We start from the raw sequence: 17745 nt of genomic DNA, 5'->3' as shown, positions 1-17745 counted from the left end.
TGGGGCTGGAATCATTCCTTGCATTGCTTGCTGGTGTACAGGAAAGACTGACAGTCCCAAAGCACTCAGAAGCTGCCGGGCTACTGCAGGCGAGGGAATGCAACTATCTGGGAGCTCCTAAGCAGCTATTAGAAGGAGTTGCAGCAAGTTTTTCATCAGTCCACTATTTCAGATTATGAAGGCATAAGGCAGTGCTCTTAGTGGCTTCAGCAAGGATAATAGTAACATTAATTAGACATTCTGCAGAACTAACAACTGAAGCTTTGTGAAGTCTCACAGATTTAAGCAGGTCACCTTGAACACGAGGAAACTGAAGTACTTATAAACTGTAGCCAGAGTTTTCAGAAATGTGCCCTAATTTCCAGCTATACCACATCTGACATGTTCCTTGACCTTATTTACTACAGAAATAGTGAGAAACTTTCCATTTACCTCAGTGGGCAGAAGGTCAGGTCTCTTTGGCCTCTTTTCCTGGAAGCTTTGTACTTTACAGGAGGGATATGGGTGCCAGAATCTCTGAAATTCAGGCTTTGAGCTTTCAAATTAGGAATAAAATTGTGAGTGGGGAGTGTCACTTTACGAGAAACCAAATTTCAGTATGAGTTGAGGTTTTTAGCATGAAGCACAGAACCAAGAGAATCTGTTTTATGTATTTGTCCTGCAGGCAAAAATGTTTTTTTCACATTGTGTTCCAAGAATTGGGTAATCTTCTGATTTTCTAATTTGAGCAATACAGCTAGAAATTAGCATGTGATTAAAAAGCTGTTGAAAACATTTTCTAAGCTATTAAATATATAAATATATTGGAGAAAAAAGCCAACTCTATAAAAGCTGAAGGCTTGAAGTAGCAAATGAGAGCAGTCATAAGTGTTCATAGGAGGGGTGCAGATTTTGGATTTGAATTTTATATTCTCTTTCTGTTACATTCCCTTTTTGAGTGAGCACTGAACCTCATTCAGATGTTCTGAAGGGGAAGGTTCTTCCCTTGGTCCCTGAGGATATGGGAATGCATGGATCTGTGAAACTCAGCAGTATTGTGATTGTCTCATTATCAGCCAGGGTTGATAGAGTCACTGAACCATGTACGTATAATATTTCTAAAATCCAGAAGTTGGAGATTAAAGATGGAATAAAAGAAAAGATTTGTTCCATGCTTGCCAGGATTTGATGTTAGGAAATATGTCACTTGCCATCTCCAGCTGAAGTGTTCTGGTTTCAAGCAGCCTTTCAAGAGCTGTTCAGCATCTGACACTGTGGGTTTGGATTTCACATCAGAAAGAGATTGTTAGGATAAAAAAAAAAGGTGATATTTAGCTTGATGTTATTCCTTGTTATTGCTTGACAGGATTAAATGGGGCTGTTTGGATTTTGTCCTCAATATATTTGTCCTTGTTAGCAATGAAAGGCAGGCAAGGCGTCAGTCAGGAAAACAACTACATGAAATCTGTGAATTTCATTCTGTTGCTGGTTGGTCACCTTGTTTCACTGATCCATGAAACACTTATATTATTACTGTTAGCACTTAATGTTCAAAGTTTTGCTTTGGCCAAAATCAACTTCCTGTTGTGTTTTACTTTGCCCATAGGTCTAACAGGGGACAAACACTGATTTGCAGTGTGAACATCATTGGACTTTAAAGCCATAATAAAAAAAGAAAGAAAAGCAAAGTGAACTATTTGCTATGGTGGTAGATAATCTCAGGGCCAAAGGGGCAGATATATCCTTCATTTCAAACTACTTTCTTGTTTTCTGCTGTAGCATCTCCTTGTGCTCTTTAATGATTTCTCAAGCTTCCATGTGCGCATCTCCTCTTTCGGATGCTCTTCTGCACCTTTCCTCATGTTCTTGCTCTTGTTAACATATTTGCATGCTCACTCTTTCCATCTTGTACATCCTTCCTTCTCTTTTTTTCTCATATGGCCACCTAAATTGTATCCTATGTCGTTTTGGTGACTTGGAGGTCAGGTCGTCTGTGCCTAGGTCGATGAAATGTCATGTCTGCCAGTGAAGTGGAGTCGGATGGTGAATTGGCTCTTAGCATTAACCTTCTTACTCAGCCAAAGTGGGCAGTGTGATATGTGAGTTTTTGCATTGTATTCACTTGATTTTTAGGTGTGGTTTATAGTGTTGTACAACCCCAAAATGAATGCATATTAGAGTCTGCTGCTTCAAGTAGGAATTTTTCTCTTGTGAAAGATCTTTCCAACAGCTGTTTCAGAAAGGCTTCCTCTGACTCTCATGCCTTTGAGGTTTTGCATTACCTTGGTTTTTTTAGCTGCTTTGAAGTTTCAGCTTAAAAAGTAGCAGACTTTTTCTTTCCACGCTTTTTTGTTTCCTCCTTTTTTTATTGTCCAAGTCTCAACTTTTATTGTCCAAGTCTCAACACAGCTGACTTATATGGCCCTTGCTTCACACAAGACACTGTATTCATTGCCCTTCTTTTATCTCCCATTTATCCTTTAGTTTTATGGCTGTCTTTGTTGCAAGTTGCTTTGTTGTTACTTCCAGATTATGTTCCTCAGGGACTTTCGTAACAGCGTGACTGAAGGTTGCTTGCAGCCATGCCAGATTGTGCTGTGATCTTATTGGATTTCACAAACCAAGGTTAGGCCAGGTCAGAATAATGTGGACTGCAAGATTGCCTGCTGGCCACTGGGAACACACACAACAAAAACCTGATGTAGATGCTGATTCAGTCAGCTCAGGCTGACTGTGCTGCCATATATATTGTCGTGGCCATGATACAAAAGAGAATTTCTGAACTGCTCTGGCTGGTAGGATTTGACAGTGAGGGTTTGGTTTGTGTTGTTTTGTTTTGTTTTTTCTCCATCAAAAAGTACTGATGTTAATTCCAGTGTTCTGGCTATTTGCAAATCCTTTAATTCTCCATCAGGATTACACTGCAATTCAGCAGAATATTATATGCTCTGATCTTCTTTTACCTATACCATTGTGTGATGTTATTTGCCCTCAGAGCATCCTACTGCTGTCCAAAGCCCTACATTTCTGTGTTGGGTGAAAGAGTTTCGAACTTTTCTCAACTTTCCTGATTCATAGATCTATGAGATGGTTTGGGCTGGAAGAGATCAGCTAGTTCCAGCCTCCCCTTGCAGGTCACTCAAGGCCTCATCCATCCTGGCCTTGAACACCTCCAGGGGGCATCTACAGCGTCCATAGGAAACCTGTTCCAGTGTTTCACCACCCTCACTGGCCTGCAGTTGTGCTGGAGTGTCCCAGAATGGGCTCTGTGTACTGACCTTTGTTTCATCCCACCTGACACTGAGCCTGGGAGAGGGCTGCTGGAAGGTTCATTTGCCTGCATCTGTGCTGGAGCAGTACTCGTGTGGAGTTGAGGGAAGAGCAGTACAATCAGCTAGAGATACCTTGGTGTGCACAGATGTACACTGGTAGACTTAGATCTGTGAGAAAAGCCCAATGTATCCAGCTAAGCAGCAGCTGTTGGGTTCAACATAGCCATTAAGCACGTTTGAAAACTGTAAATTGTGGCGCTGCAGAGGAATTAGTTCATGAGGTACAAAAGAACAGAGGTGACAAAGAGTCAGGGAATGAAATAATAGAACCTGGATCAGGAAAAACTTCCTGTCAGTTGAGGCTGAGGAGTAATGTGATGTCTTTCTGTGAATATGTAAAACTAGTCTGGGGAATGAGGTCTGTAATATGCTCTACCTCCTAGAGCAATTTGTTGTGGCAGGATGTGGAACAGAGGACCAGGTGTGTACCCTCCTGGAGTATTTTCATCTTACAAAGCATTTTGATTTGCTTTTCTCAGTCAGCAACTACAAAATGTGTTGAGCATTATGGCTTTTAAATTCAAGTTTGTATGCATTTCTGTACTGGCAAAATGGGTAATAGAAAAAGTAGGAAGGTTAATATTGGATAAAAATTGGGATTTGCAGTCTGAGTGGAAATATTTGCCCATTGGCACTGGGGTTATCCGTAATTGTTCTTAAAAGATAAATTATCTCTGCCTCTCATAATCCTCATTGTTAGTGCAAAGCTTGGCGCTGCCAGCAGAGATATTGAAGGTGTAGTGCAGACGAAGGCTGGAAGGAGTCTTTCATCTCTGCCATCCCTTGCCAGGGGCTTACTCTACATGCAAATTCATCAACTCTTCCATTGTGGAGCATTTATATATCCTGGAGAGGGTGAAATCTGGTAGTTAATTGCTCTGTATGCTCAGGGGTGCATTCTCCAATGGAAGAATCTGCAGGATGGGACTGTAGAGCCTGATGTTGCTCCAGCATTAATAAATATGCTGGGGAACGTTCTGCAGAAGGGTATGAAGAGCTTTGTTGATTGATGCTGTTCCTTTCTCCTATGTCTTAGTGAGAGCCAGCCTGGCTAATCTTTTTTTATGAAAACAGCATGACTAATGTTCTCCTGCTGAACAGATACACTGGATAAGATTTTTTTTTCTCCCCTGGCTGTTGTTTTCTGCTGTTATTTACGGGATCAATAAAAGTGATTTTCCAATTCAAGGATAATTTTTTTACCAACATGCTGAGTAGCCTCTAAGGTTGGAATATTGGATCTGCTCTTTTTCAGAACAAGTTAATTTTAAAATGATAGGTAGGCTGCAGTTCAGAATTAGTTTTTCTGATAGAAAGGAGGGATGTATCTGGAAGAAACACCTTGTAGAGGGAGAGCATTTTGCCTCAGAACAACATCATTACACACTCCCCACAGATCCTGAATGTCTTACCTGCTTTTCTTTAAGCCATAATCACCTAACTGCACACAGTATTTTAATGACAAATACAACATAATAACAGAATGCAGAGCTGGTTTACTATTATCCTGATTCTGTTCCTGTGGGCTTAACTGCTCCGTAAAGTGCATTGTAGTATTCTATGTCCATTGTGAATGTAGAGAAGAGTATTTCATGCCATTGTGGATGTATTTCAGGCCAATAGCCAAGCACATTTGAATTTGCATGTGTGGGTAGCATTCATTGCTTTTGCATAGTTATTTTATCTGGTTCCTTTGTGAGCTGTTGAGAAAATCATGTGTGTTGCACATATACACACATACACATGAGTGCACCTGTGTTGTAACACATATCACAACCTTCCTTGAGTCTCCATTCTAAAAGGTCTGTCACTTCTGGAGTTCTACCTTTCTGGTCAGGGTGAGATACACCTTTAAATAGGCAAAACCATTCAGCTCTCATTTCATAAGCAGGAGCTCATACTTACTATCAGCATGAATTTTGCAAGATGAAAAATAAAATAGTCAAGAAATATTCTTCCACCAGAAGCACTAGAAAGGAACTTTACATGCCAGAAAAGTTGATTAGTTTTTTAGATTAAAAAAGAGAAATGAAACCACAAACAGTTTTTAGATCAAGCTCAACCCATTCCAAGCCCCACTCCAACCATAAGCAGAGTACTGTAAGAAGATTAGAGCTTTTGGAGTGCTGACCTATAAAATATACATGCTTTATGCAGAAATCCACATGAAAATCAAATACATTAACTTGAAGAAGCTTTGGATTCAGACCCAAAACATCATAACTTCTCACATTCCATTTTTCTCAGTCATTCATACATTTTATTCAGTGAAAAAGAAAATTGCATACCTGATTCTTTCTTCCTTACTTTAGCGGTTGGACTTGATGATCTCCAGAGATCCCTTCCAACCCCTAATGTCCTGTGATCCTGTATATTTGTAGTGTGTGGAGGGAAAAAAGAGAAGGAAGTTTTGTTGTTAGGTTTTGCATGGGTTGGGTTATTTGACAGAACAGTTTGGCAAAAATTTAGTGAAAAAAATAGGGTAAAGTTATTTTTTTCTGTTGTTGAATTGTTTATAACATTTCAGTGAAGCTCTAACTTTGGCTGGCCATGTTACTGATGAGAGCTACTGGCAATAGGAGCTGCTAGTTTATTAAAAGAATAATAGGAACAGATGTTTTCAATTCATAAAATGTATCAAGTAAATGGTACATCCACTTGTTATTTCTGTTCCTTTGAATTTTAGTGAACTCATTTGGGGCTAGGTTTTCAAAAGAGCCCACTGTCACCTCGTTGTTCTCAGTGTAAGCTGATGGATGATGAACGTGTTTGAAACCACAGCTTTCTGTGCCTAAAGGGGAGCTTCTAACTACTGATGCTTCTAAAAATCTGGCCTGTGTTTGTGATGAGTGACTACTGATCATTATAGAGGATTTAAGTGGGCAATCTTTGAGTAATACCCTGCATTTGTCTGTGATTGCATGTATGATGGCTTCTTAATTTACCATTGCACCAGGCGTTTTGATTTAAATTATGCTTGTAGTGCAGGATTAACTGTGGATTATGATTCTAGCATTTACTGTCATGAAAACAGAGGAAGTAGTTCCTTTGCTTCCTTCTCATCCTGATCTAGAGTAATTTGTACTGAAGACTGGCCTCAGGTTTTGATGCGGTTTGCTGTTTAAGCTGATGCAGTTCCTTAGGGAAGAGGAGTTGCTGAAAATTCAAAAAAGAAGAGACTGGGATCTTTTTATCTTTTGGTGACACATTTCTGTGGTGCTGAAATAATTTACCCAAAACAATGATTGAATGTGCTCTTGCCAGCATTGCACAGTGAGCAGTTCTGGCTTTGCCTTCATTCCTAGGTGGTAGGACAGGCTACATGTATTTTGCTTGTGCTCTCTTGTCTCAAACACATATTTGAGAAAACTAGTGCTAGGGGTTTAAGTGAAAACCTTCATAAAGACTGAGGAGTAAATAATACATGTAGCAGGACTGAGATATTACATTGGTCCTTGCTAGAGGAAATAGCAGGAGGCCAATGCTGTTGGTATCTGCAGTACTGAAATAAAAGAAAAGCTCTGTAACAGCCTGAGATTGCTCTTCTTGAAGCATAACCTCTCCGGAGACCTCCTCCACTCCAAAACTGCAGATGTGCTGGAAACACAAATTTGCCTTGTTATGTTTGCACTTGTTTCATTGTGTAGCAACCTCAGATGGTAATGGCATGCAGCCTGTTTGCATTAGTGACTTGCTGTTGAATTCATCTGTACTCCTTCAAATCCCTCATTTGTTGCATTATTTTTCGTGTGTGGAGTGCTTGATACTTCTGATGGCTTTGTCTTCTAGTAGCAGTCTAAAATTTGGCTTTTTTTTCCTTTTTCCCCTTCCAGCTGATATTATTTCTACAGTTGAGTTCAACCACACTGGAGAACTGCTGGCTACTGGTGACAAGGGGGGTCGGGTTGTTATATTCCAAAGGGAACCTGAGGTATGTGAGTTACCAGTGTAGTCCTTAATAGCTTGGTAAAACTTGGCTTTGTTTTTAATACTTTAATTGGATCTAACAAAAAAAGACTTGTTTATAATCTTAAGATGCAGTGAAAGAGAGTGTGACCTCTTTTGGAGGGGAAGTGAGAGGTGGGGGGGATAAGCATCTTTTACTTGGAATTTTGCTGTCCCAAACAAAATTCCTTCAAAGCACCAAAATTTCAGCATGATAAAAGAGAAAGTTGTTTTTTGGTCGAATTCTTGTTTTAATACCTCTTGCCTGTTCATTAGAACCATTTGATTTAAAACAATGCCTTTGCTGTGCTATCTCTGTGTTTCACTTTTAAACTCGGTCCATTTGTGCTCTATTCTGTAAAATGTTTTCCTGGGTAATTGACCCTTGCATTTCTTTTGTCTTTTATTAAATATTGCTCCAGTGCTTACAGGAAATTTAATTCCTGTAGAAAGAAAATCTGTCAATATCATGCTTTAAATAAGAAATTAAATTACACTTTCAATATTTTTATATTAATAAGGCTACTTCAAAACCTTTCCTAAGAGATGGAAATATATTGCCATAGTAAACAACACTTTTGTTGCCCTTACTCTCCACAGAGTAAAAATGAGCCTTACAATCAGGGGGAGTACAATGTTTACAGCACTTTCCAGAGCCATGAACCTGAATTTGATTATTTGAAGAGCTTGGAGATAGAAGAAAAAATAAACAAGATCAAGTGGTTACCACAGCAAAATGCAGCTCACTCACTTTTATCAACGAATGGTAAGATGGATGAGCATTTATAGGACATAGCAGCATTGTACTTGTGTGAATTTTCCTGCTGAGTGTATACACTTGTTCATTTTAATCTGCTCTTCTGGTAATTTCCTTTTCCATGGTTTACCAGAACTGTCAAACTGGCTCTCATAGCTGTTATTTATGTATTTTATTCACAGTCACAGGGTTTTTCCTATTGGCTGTCCATAGACATTTAGAGTGCTATCTATCCATTTTTGCTATTAACATGCAGTGCTATCCTGAAATAAATTTTAAGGCAGAAGTATCATCTTACTCAGCAGCTGTGCTTCACTGGGGATTTACAATTTTGTCTGCTATATTTATCAGAATTTTCATTCTTTGTAGATATGTAAATGCATGTAGGTGAGAGAGATGAATTTCTTTTTTCCTTTCATTCATTATCATCAGAATGGTTTATGGCAGTTCTAAAGAGCTATACAAATCTTTGGAAGGCAATAGGAATGCTAATAGGAAATTGATACTGACTCATCTTTTTAACCATGCTTAAGGCCTGTTGATTAAAAAACCACAGCCTTATTTCTGAGAAGGGATATGTAGGTGTGGCGTAGTGGGAAGAACCTGAATGGAGCCTAACACGCATAGATGCCATTTAGGAAGCATTTGGGCACCCACAACCATTGTTACTGCTGCTACCCAATTGTAAAAGTTAGATTCCATTGTAATCAGAAAAGAATTTTTCTATTAGAAATTTGAGGATAAATTAAGCAGAAATTTGTGTGGGCCCAGAGGAGGCCACAAAGCTGATCGGAGGTCTGGAGCACCACCCCTGTGAGAGTTGGCGCCTGGAGAAGAGGAAGCTCTAGGGAGACCTTAGGGCAGTGTTCCAGTACCTGAAAGGGGCTACAAGAAAGTCAGGAAGGCATTGTTTAGAAAGGCTGTGGTGATAGGATGAGAGGGAATCGATTGAAGCTTGAGAAGGAGAGATTTGGGTCTCATGAAACCCCACCTGGAGTCCTGTGTGCAGTTCTGGAGCCCCCAACATAAGAAGGACATGGAACTGTTGGAGCGAGTTCAGAGGAGGCCACAAAGATGCTCAGAGGGCTGCAGCAGCTCTGCTATGAGGACAGGCTATGAGAGTTGGGGCTCTGCAGCCTGGAGAAGAGAAGACTTTGAGGAGATCTTATAGTAGCCTTCCAGTATCTGAAAGGGGCCTACAGGAAGGCTGGGGAGGGACTATTGACAAGATCTGGTCATGACAGGATAAGGGGTAATGGGTTTAAACTGGCAGAGGGGAGATTTAAACTGTATGTTAGGAAGAAGTTCTTTACCGTGAGGGTGGTGAGACACTGGCACAGGTTGCCCAGGGAGGTTGTGGCTGCTCCCTCCCTGGAGGTGTTTAAGGCCAGGTTGGATGAGGCTTGAGCAACCTGTTCTAGTGGGAGGTGTCCCTGCCCACAAGAGGTGGGTTGGAACTAGAAGATCTTGAAGGTCCCTTCCAGCCTAAACCGTTCTGTGAATCTCTGAATAATTGGGAATTGCTGATAGAAGAGCAGTGTGTCAAGGAGCATGCCTAGCTTCCTGACACAGCAGGGTTGAAGCCTGAAGATTCACCTTTTGGTGTGCTCTTAAAGATAGATTTAATTTTGGGGTGCAGAAGGCCAATGTTGAATTCTTCACTGTCTCACAGATTACGTGTGAGAAGTCACTGCCAACAGGTACCAGCTCCATGCCTGTAAAAAGGGATAACAGCTTTTTCCACAACTTGTAGAGAATGAAGGCATCACCTGTCACATTTGTTCATCTTGGGCAGGCTGTAGAAACATCTGTAGTGCTCGTTCATATTTGCTAATCTCTGAGCCTGACATTTTAATGCAGTCTTTGGTGTTTTGTTGTCTGATAACTTAGGGTCTAAAGCACAGTTTGGTCAGAAAAGTGAGAACTTTGGAACAGCATCCTTTCTTCCTACAGACACAGGTGGACAGTGCCCAGGGCATTTGCTGGAAGGGGACATCCCTCTGTAAGGGAATGTGAGGGGAGAGCCCATCTAAATCTTACCCTCAGTATATGAGACTTGACAGGTCTGCCTCTGCCCAAATCTCTTCCCATCCTTCTAAGGACTTCAGTCTGAGGTTGTTTCTACACAGGTCACCTCTCTGAGGGGATCTTGGTTCCTTTCCAGTTTACACATTACCAACAAGTCACCAGCAGCATCCAGTTGCAGCATCTTAATTAACAGAGGCAGGAGAAAACAATGAAGGCTTTTGAATTCCACTGTGGATTTGCAGTGCTGGCAGTTAGTGAATTTCTAGTTTGCACTGTAAACTGAAGTGATTTTATAGTAGAATAATACATTATTAGGATTCATTGGTATCTTTTGTACCAGAATATATCGGGGCTGCTTCCAGTGTAAGATACATTGAGTAGATGAGAATTTGGCCCTTACAAATCCTTTCATCTGAGGATTTCAGACTGCTTACTAGACATTAATTAATTTAGACTGCACAACACCCTTGAGACTGAGTGAATACTGAACCTCTCAGAGATGTTTCTATGTTTTGTGAAATAAAAGCATGCTTGGAATTTCTGGGGAGTTTTTAAAGTCCAGAGGCTGATTAAGGAGAAGAAAACCAACATGTGATGCCCTTAACTGCAAATCAAATATTTTCTACTCAGGAAAGGTGTAGTTTTATTAATAGCAGTCAAATCCAACAATTGAGAATTATTTGTGCTTTTGCTTATAATTAATTTTCTATTTGCTGTTTTTATACATTTTAAGAAAGGGAGGAATGCACTACTTATGTGGAATCAAGCCCCAAGTGCATGGCATAACCATATGAATTTTTTAGTAAATGATGACTGATACAAATAAAACTTACAGAACATTTAAATGGATTTTTTTTAGTTGCAGATTGTACTAACCTCCTTTTTGGTGATTGCTCAGTGGTAATATTTTTATTGCTTGAAAATTAGCACATCAATGTTATTAGGAAAGGCACAAAAGTAAAGCCACTCGGAATGGTGCAGGGGCTGATTTTGAAACAAGAAAAGTTCTAAGTCAAAGGTGCTATAGGTATGCAAAGGAATTCATTCATTCACGTACCCTGTCCTTAAAATGATTTGTACTAGTGTTTGAAAGAAATGTTTGGATCAGCCACACTGGAGGAAGAATTGTGCTCTGCTGCATACTTGGAGAAAGGATAAAGGAGGAAAGTGGGGTGAAATCAGAATGATGAGATTAATGAAAGCTGTGGTGGCAGCAGAATTGCAAAAGCTTTGGAGAGGATTTGACTACTGCATGAACAGATGAGTGCAACCACCATTAAGGATGTTTTTTTTTCACAGAAGGGTTGGCATTCATTTTTCAGCTCAGGAAATGGTAGTGTTGGCAAGTTGGGTGCACAAGCAGAGTGCGAGAGGACCATCAATGTCAAGGAAATGAGCAGCTTCAGCTACTCCTAAACCAAACTCTCCTCAAAATGTTTAAAACTTCAGATTGTTGGCTTTAGAGGCTCTTTGCCAACGAGAGGCATCTTTGTTCTGCCATCATATGCTTCACTCATCATGGAAGAGCCAGGGTTCAGCTTTAATTCCATTCCATGTAGGATTAATATGTGTTTTCTCCCAACTTTTCCCTCCTACCGCTCCAACACAATTCTTTCAGGTGTTGCTTTTCTCATTTCCCCGTTGTTTAAAATTAAATAACCCAGACTGTTTGTCTAAATCAAAGTGTAGAAACTTCCTTCAGGAATATGTTGTAACCCCATTCAGAATTCCTATGCTGACAGCTGGTTGTCTTTTCTCCTAAAGATAAAACAATCAAGTTATGGAAAATTACTGAAAGAGATAAGAGACCAGAGGGGTACAACTTAAAAGATGAAGAAGGAAAGCTTAAAGATCTTTCTACCGTAACATCACTGCAGGTAAGCTGTTGCCTTTGACAAAATCCAGTTGTTTCTGTATGCAAATGGTAGTCATGGATGCTAACTCAGTTATATACCTGATGCTAAGCACATATAAGATTATTCTCATGTAATTTTTAGCTCACTGATAATGGCTTTGAATCTGTCATACATTTTCAACAGCTTTATGATGGTGACCAACACATATGTGGTTAGAGAGCTTATGTCAGTTTTTTCTTCCTCATAAAATTCCCTCAGTGTGACTTAACATGCTTTCACACTGGGTTCTTTAGCCTGCTGTGCTGGAAGCATTCTACTTGTAATTAATATTAAACAGTGTTATTGCCTTGCTTGAAGCAGCTGAGTTAAGGACACTACACCAAATTTCAGTCGTTATCTTTATTTCAGTAGTATGAAAGAATTATCTCCTGTCTGAAGAGTGGGATTGCAATAGTCTATGCTCCAGTGCCCATGAAGTTTTGCATTGCTGAACAGATGCAGTCATGGAATTCATATAAGCATGTATGATACTGTAATAGATATTTTTTTTGCTGTCAGACTTTAATGGCTGAATTCATTCCAGGTGTTTTGGCAAAAGCGGTTCAAGGTTAGAACTGGAAGGCTTTGTTGCATAAACAACACAAAGAAGTATTTCTTCATTATTAAAAACGACTAACTCATCCCTGTGTCCAAAACAAGCCAGTACTGTCTGTTGTGTCAAAAGCCTCCAAAGCATGGAGATGATCCCATTAATGGAATGTGTGTCTATTCTGTGTCCTTACGCAAACAGAACCTTTCCAGATTGCTTATAGTCTGAGAATTCAAAGACTGAGTTGAACCATTGTTTTGTTCCTTTAGTGACTAGCTAAGCTCAAAGGTTTCACTTCTCTGTGTTCTGCTGCACTGTGGATTGATGCATGATAGCTTGTTTCTGATGCATCTTCAACAACATTGAATAGTCCTAGTCATGGACCACAGCCTTGCGGTGTTTAGTGCTTTACCAATTGGGAATAAATTGACATTGTCTAGTTGTTGAAGTGTGACATTGAAGTGACACACAGGGAAATAGTGAGGGCACAGACATGAGGCTTTTCAGGAGTATGTGTGAATGCACCATGTGCTTATGCACAGGTTGGGTTGTTTTCCGAGACTTTGCTTATTATGTTTTGCTGAGATGATAACCTTTTCACAACTTTACTTTTTGAGAGAAATATCAAGTAGCAAAAGAAATACTGGGAGTGATTTGTAGCTAACAGTGAACTCTTTAGCAAAAGCAAAACACTAGGACTTCACTGCTTGTAGAAGCCAGAGCCTCCTGTGTATGTGAGACAATATCTCCAGTTGTGGGACTGGACTCTTCTGAGGCAATTACCAGTGCTTCCCTTCCCACAATCCAGGCTTTCTGTTGCTCTCCCTGTCTCTCCATGGCTCCCCTGTGTCTCCTTTCTTTCTTAGCATGGATAGCCTTGTCCAACAATTCATCCACATGGAGATTCAGCTTACACACCCTGCTGAGAAGTTCAATAATGTTCACAGTCTTTGAGTACTTGCCTCCCACTGAAACTCCCATCGTCCTAGCAAAAAATTGTTTTCAGTCTTACTTTCTTTCTGGTTTCTGTTTTGTTTTTGTGGCAGGTGCCTGTACTGAAACCTATGGATTTGATGGTAGAAGTCACTCCCCGGAGAATCTTTGCTAATGGTCATACCTATCACGTCAACTCAATATCTGTCAACAGTGACTGTGAGACGTACATGTCAGCGGATGATCTCAGGATTAACCTCTGGCATTTAGCAATCACAGATAGGAGCTTCAGTATCCTTTATTGTGGTTCCTTGCTCAGAGTTGATAGTGTTCATGGGGCTTGAAAGAGCTGTTTACAAATTTTGTTTGTGGATTTTAAAATACACTTTCACTTCGCAGGATTTCTTCAGTATTTGTAACTGAAAGTGCTCAGGTATCATAAGGGAGAGCTAAGAGGTTGCAGAAATCAGGGAATTTTGTGTGAACAATAATGGCCTTGGAGTTATCTAATGGCAAGTAAATAGGAAACTGATACTAGCTGAATCGTAGCTCTTCACCTAACTAGGGTACTCTGCACTGTAATTTCTGAAGGTGTTTTGTGCTGAGTTACTCTGCCTTGTTTTGCTGACAGTCAGTCCTTACCCTGACCATGTTCGCTGTGCTCTATCATCCTGCTTCCCAGAACCATAATGCCTGGTGCGTGCACAGTTCAGGGGTAAGGCTTAGCTGCTTTGTGTGAGTTTTGTCTGTGATTAATGCAGTCATTGCTATATCAAGCATCATCCTGAAAGGTGTATTGTGGGGTTACTCCAGTTGTTGTGGGGCTACTCCAGGTACTTGTGAGCCCTTGTACTGCAACAGGGTACTTGGAGAAGGAGCAAAAGAAAATATAGCCTAGACAAGTGGTTCTCTTTGTTTTGTAGAATATAAAGGGGTCATGGAGAAGAGAAATAGATTGTGAGGCCATCTCAGAATGTTGTGTTCCTTTGGTGATGAAGGTTTTGTTAAGTTTTGTTTTTATTTTTAATAAAGTATTTTATAAGGAGTTAGAACATGTAGATTTATGTGAGGGACTGTTAGACACCACAGTGAAGTTATCCTGCTGGGAGCAAACTCCTGAATGGCAGTATCAATATGAGTAGTTCTTCTCCCTGTCTCTAGTGATTGTTTGTATTTCTTCCTTCATAGGCCAGGTAATCTGTGGAGCTTAACCCATGCCTTGTCAATGAAATACTTATGTGAAATCAAACAATTCTTAATGTCCTAAAAAAATGCTTTTGCATGGTCAACTGACAGGTGCCTTTACCATGGGGGCTGTAGGGAGTATCTCCTCGATTTGTTTCCAAACTCATGTTGTCTCATCAGTCTTTCTGCAGTTTTCTTTTTGTCTGTATAGAGCCATATAAACTCTTGTAGAATGGCAGGGGCACATTTCCCACTGTGTTTTTAACATGTGACCCATAAAGAAACTGCAGCTTTGTCCTACAGAAAGTGCAGTCATGGAAAAATCTCCTGGAAGTAGATGAGCTTCTGGTAAAAATGTTGGACGTACTGGTTGCAATTATGACTTGATGCAGTTTAAATTATAAATTAATGTTTTGGGGCTTTATGCCTTCTGTAGCATGCTTAGGGGGGCAGGCAGGAGGAGGTTCAGCCTGTTTTAAAAATGCTTGCTTCACATCTTTTTGCTAGCTGCAAAATGAAAATGAAGCATCTTGCTGTTTTACATGCAAGGCTTGATTCCTTGAAATACATGTTTCAAACAATAAATAGAAAACATTTGGGTTTGAACTGGCATTTGTTAATAAGGGATCTGGCAGTGATGTGTATTTGTCTTTCGACTTTCCCTCAGAGGCAGCACTGCTACATATAATGAACTGCAATCTGTTTACCCAAGAGGCTGGTTGTGACAGTGACACAGGCAACAAATACAGAGGTAGAGTTGCTGGACATTCAGCTTATGTTTGAACATCTTTACAAATTGCATGGAAAACTCTGGAGGAAGAATGGCTTAGCAGTAGTCTGCGAGGCTGTTTTTTAAGTGAAGTACTTTGTCTTGTAGAGTTTTATTTGAGAACAGTTGGGTTGCAACCATTATTTTAGCAGTTTGACAAATCACTGAGAGTTGCTTGTTTTCTCTGAAAGTGAAAAGACAAAGGCATGCAGATCCTCAGTTAATTCTCCTTCTGTCTCCTTTAGAACGTATTTAAAATTGTCTTTGCAGAATTTGACCAGAATATTTGCCTTGGGCAAATAAAATACAGTTAGTGGTTTTCTGATTTGCTTTGGTATTAGCACAAACATTGACTGGGGTAAAAAGGGCACAAGTGAGCTTTATGCTATGGCTGTGTAGATTTTCACGAGTCACATGCAACACTTCTGTGCATTGCTCCCCACTTACAAGCAGATTTGCTCGGTATCATTTGGGCAGGAGGAGGCAAGGGAGAGGAGGAGGTGAAAGAAAAGGAAGGGAGAAGGTCAGCTGATAAATAATTGCGTATCTGAGGCTTCTCTTCACCAAAGGGTTTGATTCTCTTGGTTGTGTTATGGAGAATGAAAGCCAGTGTCCTTAATTAAGGATTATATTCTTCACTGAAAAAAAAGGCAAGGTAGAGATTGCTGTATTTATTATTGTTTGGTCTGAAATGGCTTAGCAATATTGCTCATAGCTTAAGCCTTTAGATAAGTCATCTTGGGTGTAGTGAATGAAAAAACAGGACTGCTGGGGGCATACTGATAAGGCTTACTTCACATCAGCAGCAATCTTTGGCCTATCTAGCTGCACTAAATATTCTTTATGAGAATATATTTCGATTGCTCACAGAACTGTGTAGCTCATAGCACTTGAACTCCCTTCATTTCCTGGTAGCACACTATTTCACTCTAGAGGCTGTCATGGCATTGCTATGGAAACAACGTCACCGTTTCCAGCATTTACTCATCTTGAGACTCATCTTGGCTAAAGTACTCATTTCTCAGTCAGATCAATATAGTCCAGGGTTATCCTGTTTTAATAAAAAATTCCTTCTTCTCTGTCCCAAAAGGGTTAAGCTAATTAGCAAATTACCATAGGGTCTTCTTACAGTCTAATGTATTCCAGTATTCGAAGCATCATGGATAGTCAGATCATTAGGTGCTGTATCTTGGGGAAAGTAATTTCCTTAAGAAGTAAACAGCATCAACAACAAAAAAGAGAAATAGAAAAACCAAAATAACATGGTACCATGATGGAGACCAAGTCTGTGGCAGCCCATTATGCACCTGAATATGTGGGCATATATAGGACATACTTTAGTGCTCTGGGAGAAGCCCCCAGGCTGGGAAAGAAAGCTAGCCTTACAAAATTCCTCAGTGCTATACATTTGAATGCTAAACTGAAAGCTTATCTGCAGTATTCTCCCGGCATTTGTGGAGCTGTAAGCTGGCAACTTTATGCCCTGAAGTGAATGAGGTTGTTTCTATAAAAATTCCTCAGGCAGGATGACTGTGCACAAGCTGTGTGCACAAGGATGCATTTTCTGTGCTCTCAAAAAAGAAATGCCATTACTGTGTGAGAACCTGCTGCCACCCCCACCACTGCACTGTTTTCCTCAAGCATACACTGGCTGTTTGGGGAGATGGCAGACATTATTCCTCTTCTTTTGAGAGCCCTCTCTAATACATTTTAGTACTTGCTGTTTTATCGAGAGAGATTCTGCCAGTCTGTATCATGTGTTTAAAAGGTATGTTATTACCTTCTAGCCGAGCTGCTACTAGCACCATTTGAGTAGCTTTTCCTCAAATTTGTGGTATTCTTTTCATCTGTACTCCTGAGAATCTCTCCTTCTCCCGTGTGCCCTGTTGTCTCTGTTCTCTCTCTCTCTGCTTCAAAGGAAAATGAAGCCTTTTGCAACTTAGAAGCAGAGGACTGCAGTAGTACTACATACTCTTCTTTTGTGGTTTGATGAGCTCTTCTAAAGTGTACCTATTGAGAACTGATTGCTTTGTTTTCCTAATTAAAACACTTCTATGTAAACAACTGAGGGGGAAAAAAAAGCAAGTTTCAATGATCTGATTAGATTCTGGATTGATGTAATGCGCTCTGTTGTCTCCAGTTCCTTTCAGCAAGGGAATACTGGCTGGCCTTCTAGTGAAAATAGAGTTAAGTGTAGTAAAATAAAGAAGTTGACACTTAGCTCACATGTGAGTACTGTCCACTGCATTTTGATAATTTTATAAGATTTGTTAAACTTCTCATGCTTTTTCCATGGTGACTTAAAGCTTAACAAATACAAAGTTTGTAAATGGTGACCTGAGCTGGGCTCTTCTGTGTAGCTTTGGTGGTTT

The 17745-nt window shown here is 40.1% G+C and overlaps 1 protein-coding gene across 7 annotated transcripts in view; it reads left to right on the top strand.

Annotated features, from left to right (window-relative positions):
• PPP2R2C (protein phosphatase 2 regulatory subunit Bgamma) overlaps window positions 1–17745 on the top strand; it is a 161199-nt gene that overhangs the window by 105691 nt on the left and 37763 nt on the right. For all 7 annotated transcript variants that reach the window (XM_064151496.1, XM_064151499.1, XM_064151503.1 and 4 more), the window contains 4 exons: window positions 7145–7242; window positions 7857–8022; window positions 11806–11918; window positions 13533–13710. In XM_064151496.1, the coding sequence (XP_064007566.1) occupies window positions 7145–7242; window positions 7857–8022; window positions 11806–11918; window positions 13533–13710 (555 nt within the window). The remainder of the gene's footprint in view (window positions 1–7144; window positions 7243–7856; window positions 8023–11805; window positions 11919–13532; window positions 13711–17745) is intronic.

Source organism: Pogoniulus pusillus, chromosome 11, assembly GCF_015220805.1.
Source record: "Pogoniulus pusillus isolate bPogPus1 chromosome 11, bPogPus1.pri, whole genome shotgun sequence".
NCBI lineage: Eukaryota > Metazoa > Chordata > Aves > Piciformes > Lybiidae > Pogoniulus > Pogoniulus pusillus.
This window is presented reverse-complemented; position numbering and strand designations above follow the sequence as displayed.